General features: G+C 51.8%; 1 protein-coding gene across 1 annotated transcript in view; it reads right to left on the bottom strand.

Moving 5' to 3' along the window:
- Positions 1-1752: 1752 nt before the first annotated feature.
- Positions 1753-6834, bottom strand: part of LOC122922400 (NACHT, LRR and PYD domains-containing protein 12-like) — a 56894-nt gene continuing 51812 nt past the window's right edge. The window contains 1 exon segment of the mRNA XM_044272997.1: positions 1753-2479. Within this exon segment, the coding sequence (XP_044128932.1) occupies positions 2092-2479 (388 nt within the window). The 3' untranslated portion in view covers positions 1753-2091.

The following is a 6834-nucleotide window of genomic DNA, read 5'->3' as shown; positions in this document are numbered from 1 at the left end:
AAATAGTGCATTACACGCACATGTGGTATAACAAATCAAACACGTTATTATCGGGCCCTCTCTCCACTCCATCTTGGTTTGGCCCCTCCGGCCTTCGTCGGGGTCATGTCTGATGAGCCACGCCGATGCTGTTTTTGGCTCAGGCTCAGAATTTATGCACAACGTCACAGATGAAGACGATGAGTCCGGTTATACCGCCATTAGCCTCTCTGTACCGACACAGCGCTGCACCTTTACAATAAACAGTAGCGGGCAGATTTACTAAGAGCACCGCGCTCTGCGCCGTTTAAGCATAGCAGCCTTAATGACACACCTTTACCGTTCTGGTATTACACGTCAGTACAGCACAGGTACGCTGCTGACATCTTGTGCTGTACTGAAGTGTAATACCACAGTGTGACCACAGGATGTCAGCAATGTACCTGGGCTGTACTGAAGTGTAATACCACAGTGTGACCACAGGATGTCAGCAGCGTACCTGGGCTGTACTGAAGTGTAATACCACAGTGTGACCACAGGATGTCAGCAGCGTACCTGGGCTGTACTGAAGTGTAATACCACAGTGTGACCACAGGATGTCAGCAGCGTACCTGGGCTGTACTGAAGTGTAATACCACAGTGTGACCACAGGATGTCAGCAGCGTACCTGGGCTGTACTGAAGTGTAATACCACAGTGTGACCACAGGATGTCAGCAGCGTACCTGGGCTGTACTGAAGTGTAATACCACAGTGTGACCACAGGATGTCAGCAGCGTACCTGGGCTGTACTGAAGTGTAATACCACAGTGTGACCACAGGATGTCAGCAGCGTACCTGGGCTGTACTGAAGTGTAATACCACAGTGTGACCACAGGATGTCAGCAGCGTACCTGGGCTGTACTGAAGTCTAATACCACAGTGTGACCACAGGATGTCAGCAGCGTACCTGGGCTGTACTGAAGTCTAATACCACAGTGTGACCACAGGATGTCAGCAGCGTACCTGGGCTGTACTGAAGTGTAATACCACAGTGTGACCACAGGATGTCAGCAGCGTACCTGGGCTGTACTGAAGTGTAATACCACAGTGTGACCACAGGATGTCAGCAGCGTACCTGTGCTGTACTGAAGTGTAATACCACAGTGTGACCACAGGATGTCAGCAGCGTACCTGGGCTGTACTGAAGTGTAATACCACAGTGTGACCACAGGATGTCAGCAGCGTACCTGGGCTGTACTGAAGTGTAATAACAGCAGCGTACCTGTGCTGTACTGAAGTGTAATACCACAGGGTGACCACAGGATGTCAGCAGCGTACCTGTGCTGTACTGAAGTGTAATACCACAGGATGTCAGCAGCATACCTGTGCTGTACTGAAGTGTAATACCACAGTGTGACCACAGGATGTCAGCAGCATACCGGTGCTGTACTGAAGTGTAATACCACAGTGTGACCACAGGATGTCCCGATATTTATGCCGAAAAATGGAGGCTGCAAAATTTAGAAAAACTCAGTGGCGGTATTGCTGTTTTGTACAATTCCCCCAAAAAAGAGTTAATCAGTAAGTTATGTGGACCCAAAATGATGCCATTAAAAAATTTAAGTTGTCCTGCAAAAAAAAAAAAGCCCATATGGCTACACTGGCGGAATAAATAAAAGCATGCTTGGAAGGAGAGAACCAGAAACAACCCCTTACCTGTGAGCATTTCTGGGCCTTAGTGACCAAGAGTTAACTGCTCATGGCCGCTCGCTCCTCAGACCTCTGGCGTCATGTAGTCATGAGTCCTCAGGATGCCATCTGGCTGACGGATCTTCTGATGTCTTCCTGTCCCGCTCTGGTCTCAGCAGTCCCGGGCCGTTAATGTACACGTCCAGGCATGCGTGTGTACATCAGAGACAGGAAGCAGTGGGAACCGGGACACTGTGAAAGGTGGACGTGCACAGCATATTCTGGGAAGGAAAACTGCTAACCGGCAGTGAACGTGTGTCTCTAAGGAGAGGCGGTCTGTGGGACATTAGCACTATTTGAGTATTGGCCACCTACTCATTTGATGTAGGATTATACTCCATTACAGGGTAGCATCATTTACTGTAAACATACAGTGCCGTGGCCTAACTAGAACTGACTGGGCCCCACAGCAGATTTTTGAAACTTCTTTGCACTTCACGTGCGCTCACCTCCGCTCCCGGGACTGGTCGGCTCACCTCCGCTCCCGGGACTGGTGGGCTCATCTCCGCTCCCGGGACTGGTGGGCTCACCTCCGCTCCCGGGACTGGTCGGCTCATCTCCGCTCCCGGGACTGGTGGGCTCACCTCCGCTCCCGGGACTGGTCGGCTCACCTCCGCTCCCGGGACTGGTCGGCTCACCTCCGCTCCCGGGACTGGTCGGCTCACCTCCGCTCCCGGGACTGGTCGGCTCACCTCCGCTCTCGGGACTGGTCGGCTCACCTCCGCTCCCGGGACTGGTCTGACAAGGCCCAGCAGCCGCTCCGTCCATTTCCTGTATATAATGTCATTGTATAATACTGACGAGGGGGCTCTGACAATATCATCTTTTAGTCCTCCTCCTGAGGGGGCCCTTTGTGCGTTCAGGCCCCAAAACAGCCGCTTCCACTATAGCTACGTTTTTGTGCTGATTGAAGGGGGCCCATTGTACCCTAGTCTCACACTGGATACATGGCGGGAGGATAAGACTACTTTCACATCTGCGTTTTGGTTTCCCGTTTTGAGTTTCAGCATAGGATCTCAAAACCGGACAAAAACGGTTCTGTTGCGTTTGATGCATCCGTTCTGTTCGCATGCTGTTATGTTAATGTGAAACGGAACAAACCGGATCCGTCCCGAAAACATTGTAAGTCAATGAGTGATGGATCTGTTTTTTTCGGATCAGAAAAGAAATGCTTCTGGCACCAATGACTTCCGGTTTGTTCCACTTCGATAACCGGACACAAAACCGCAGCTTGCTGCTACCATAACGGAAGGCATCCTGAAGCCAGCATACCCCATTCGCAATACGGCCCAAAACGGAAACCCAAAGCACTGATGGGAAAGATAGTCAGAGGTGTAGATAAGGGTCAGCACGGGGGTGGGGCACACATCTGAGTGGGCAACAACGCATGACCACTACGGCTAAACACTGGTTAACAGGACACATTGATCCATGTAGACTGGAATCCATCACTTTTTCTGTCTGGCCCGGACCACCATGATAACTTCTCCGGCCTGACTTGTGTCTGCAGAGAATGTAACAGAGACATCTTATAAGGTTTCTATCCACCCTATTGTTCCCACCCCGCCGACACCCCCAATAATGTGCCTGCTGCTGCCCCGTCCGCCTGTTACCGTACCTTATCTGTCAAACACTGCCAGGCGGACTGGTCATAGACCTTACAGGGAAATACCTCAGGGAGGAGAGGCCACACTCAGAGAGCCGCCCGAGCCCTCTTCATGCTGGCCGGGGACATGACGATCTGATGCTCTCAGCATTAACCTCTTTAGGACACAGGGCGTACAGGTAAGCCCTGATGTCCTGATGTACCTGTACGTCCTGTGTATTTCCGATCACCACCGCGTGGCGGGCGGTGATCGGAACCCGGTGCCTGCTCAAATCATTGAGCAGGCACCTGGGGCCAATGCGCCGGAGGGTCCTGTGACCCCCCCCCCCCCCCCCCGTGTATTAAGTAATACTGCCCCTAAGAGTCCCCTTAATAAGTAATACTGCCCCTAAGAGTCCCCTTAATAAGTAATACAGCCCCTAAGTGTACCCTTAATAGGTAATACTGTTCATAAGTGCCCCCTTAATATGTAATACTGCCCCTAAGTGCCCCCTTAATAAGTTATACTGCCCCCATTATACCTACTTCCCCCACAGAACCTCCATTACACCTACCTCCCCCACAGAACCTCCATTACACCTACCTCCCCCACAGAACCTCCATTATACCTACCTCCCCCACAGAACCTCCAATATGCTTACCTCCCCCCTCCCCCACAGAACCTCAATTTTACCTACTCTCCCCACAGAACCTCCATTTTACCTACCTCCCCCACAGAACCTACATTTTACCTACCACCCCCACAGAACCTACATTATACCCATCTTCCCCACAGAACCTCCATTATACGTACCTCCCCCACAGAATCTCCATTATACCTACCTCCCCCATAGAACCCCCATTATACCTACCTCCCGCACAGAACCTCCATTATACCTACCTCCCCCCTCCCCCACAGAACCTCCATTATACCTACCTCCCCCATAGAACCCCCATTATACCTACCTCCCGCACAGAACCTCCATTATACCTACCTTCCCACAGAACCTCCATTATACCTACCTTCCCACAGAACCTCCATTATACCTACCTCCCCCCTCCCCCACAGAACCTCCATTATACCTACCTCCCCCATAGAACCTCCATTATACCTACCTCCCCACAGAACCTCCATTATACCTACCTCCCCACAGAACCTCCATTATACCTACCCCCCCACAGAACATCCGTGGGATGTTGCTGCCTCCCACGTTTCGGACGTTAAAGTTTCCACGGGCCGTATGGTGTACACGAATGAGGAAATTGCCTCTTCCTTTCAGTCGTTCTATTCCCAGCTATACAATCTCCCTGGCCCTCATGATGTGACGAATGACCCGTATTCCAGCTCTTCTCCTCGTGGCCCCAAACTGTCAGCTGAACAAAGTGCCAGCTTGGACACCCCTTTCACAGAGATGGAGCTGCAGGAGGCGATTAAGTCCATGCCGAGTGGCAAGAGCCCATGGTCCCGATGGATTCACGGCCAGTTTTTACAAATCTCTTTCGGCCTCCCTCACTCCTTTTCTGTCGAAGGTTTTACAACAATGTGTCCTCTGGGTGCCCCTTCCCGGCGCAAACGACCATGGCCCATATCACGGTCATTCCTAAGCCTGACAAAGATCCAGCATCTCTGCCCCAGCTATCGGCCCATTTCCCTGTTGAACGTGGACCTAAGTTATTTGCCAAGCTTCTCAGCTAACCGTCTGAATGCGTTTCTACCTCACTTAATACACCCCGACCAGGTGGGTTTTATCCCTGGGAGGGAAGCCCGCGAACAATACCCTCAGGACTCTAGATATAATCCACCACGCAAAAATGGCCAATACCCCCCTCATGATCTTATCCCTCGACGCTGAAAAAGATTTCGACCGTGTCTCTTGGCAAGCGATACGATCGACCCTTTCGGGATTGGGGATTGGCCCGGATTTTCTGGGGAAAATCTTTAGTTTGTATCAGCACCCATCAGCCCGCGTTAAGATAAACGGCACGCTTTCCCACCCCTTCCTCATCCGCAATGGCACGCGCCAGGGCTGCCCGCTATCCCCTCTCCTATATGTTATAGTGATGGAGCACCTTCTCGCTTCTATCCGTAGGAACCCGGATATCTCCGGAGTCAGGATAGGTAAGACGGAACACAAGTGCGCCGCCTTTGCGGATGATCTTCTATTGTCCATAACTAACCCGCGTATCGCACTCCCGTCCCTACTCCGCGAGCTCGCGCGTTTCGGCAATTGGACGAACTTCAAAGTAAATATATCAAAATCAGAAGCACTAAACGTCTCTTTGCCCCGAGAGCTCCTCCCCTCCCTCCATACTTCATTCCCGTTCGCCTGGCCGCCTTCAGGTATAAAATATCTAGGCATGAAAGTTTCGGCGGATCTCTCTCAACTCTTCCAGCTGAATTTCTCCCCGCTCCTCCGGCGGTTCAAGGCGGATCTGGAGTCTTGGCATCGCCGCGACTTTTCCTGGTTTGGCAGGGTCAATATCCTTAAGATGAACCTGTTGCCGAAATTGCTCTACCTCCTGCAGACCGTCCCTATCCGTATACCGGCAGCCTATTGGTTGCAACTGAAACGCTCCTTCACTCGGTTTGTATGGGCTCCAGGCAGACCGCGGATAAGGTATGAACTACTGACCAGATCTAAGGAGACGGGCAGGGTGGGTCTGCCGGACTGTAAATTGTATTACTTTTCCGCGACATATGCCAGGCTACTGGACCTGTTGAGAGTAGACTCCGCCAAGGCGTGGGTCCATATGGCTAGGGACTCCTCATCCTATCCCACCCTCGACGCTCCCTTGGTTGATAGGATCGTCCAGCGCCCCCGCCCCAACCCCCTCTTTTACAGTTAACCACACCCTCGCAATACTCGGCTCCACACATAATCATCACTCGCTCATCGATACTAAAGGTCCCCTGACCCCAATTACGGACCATCCTGACTTTCCACCGGGGCGCTCGCGTACCTTCTTGTCAAGTACTAGCACGCACCCTCTCCAATTTTACCATGTTTTACGCGGGTCTTTGCTGAAACCCCTCGATCAGATGTTAGAACCCTCCGCCATCTGCCCCAGGCATACCTTTGAACACCTCCAACGTCAAAAAAAAAAATTCGACCTTGCGCAAAACTCATGACCTATCCAGAACCCTCACTAAGTTTGAGCAAATGTGCCTGGCTCCATCGGCAGTATTCAGGGACATTTCCACTATATATAATTTGCTCATTCAGCAGCACTCCTCCAGTCCCCCTCCATTTTGTTCCGCGTGGGAGCATGATTTAGGTGTCGAACTCACCCCCTCCCAATGGCAGAGAGCCTTCCTTCTGACTCACAAGGCGCTGATCTCCACGAAAGCGCAGGAAACTAACTACAAGGTCCTCTCCAGGTGGTACAGAGTGCCCGCTCTTCTCCACAAGTGGTTTCCGTCTGTGCCGGACAGATGCTGGAGATGTTTATCAGAGGAGGGCACCATGATTCATATCTAGTGGCAATGCTCTGTCCTGCGCCCTTTCTGGGACTCAGTGCATTCTATTGTGCGCAAAGTGAC

Source organism: Bufo gargarizans, unplaced genomic scaffold (assembly GCF_014858855.1).
Source record: "Bufo gargarizans isolate SCDJY-AF-19 unplaced genomic scaffold, ASM1485885v1 fragScaff_scaffold_322_pilon, whole genome shotgun sequence".
Classification (NCBI taxonomy): domain Eukaryota; kingdom Metazoa; phylum Chordata; class Amphibia; order Anura; family Bufonidae; genus Bufo; species Bufo gargarizans.
The sequence above is the reverse complement of the archived record's forward strand: the minus strand, read 5'-3'. Positions and strand labels throughout refer to the sequence as shown.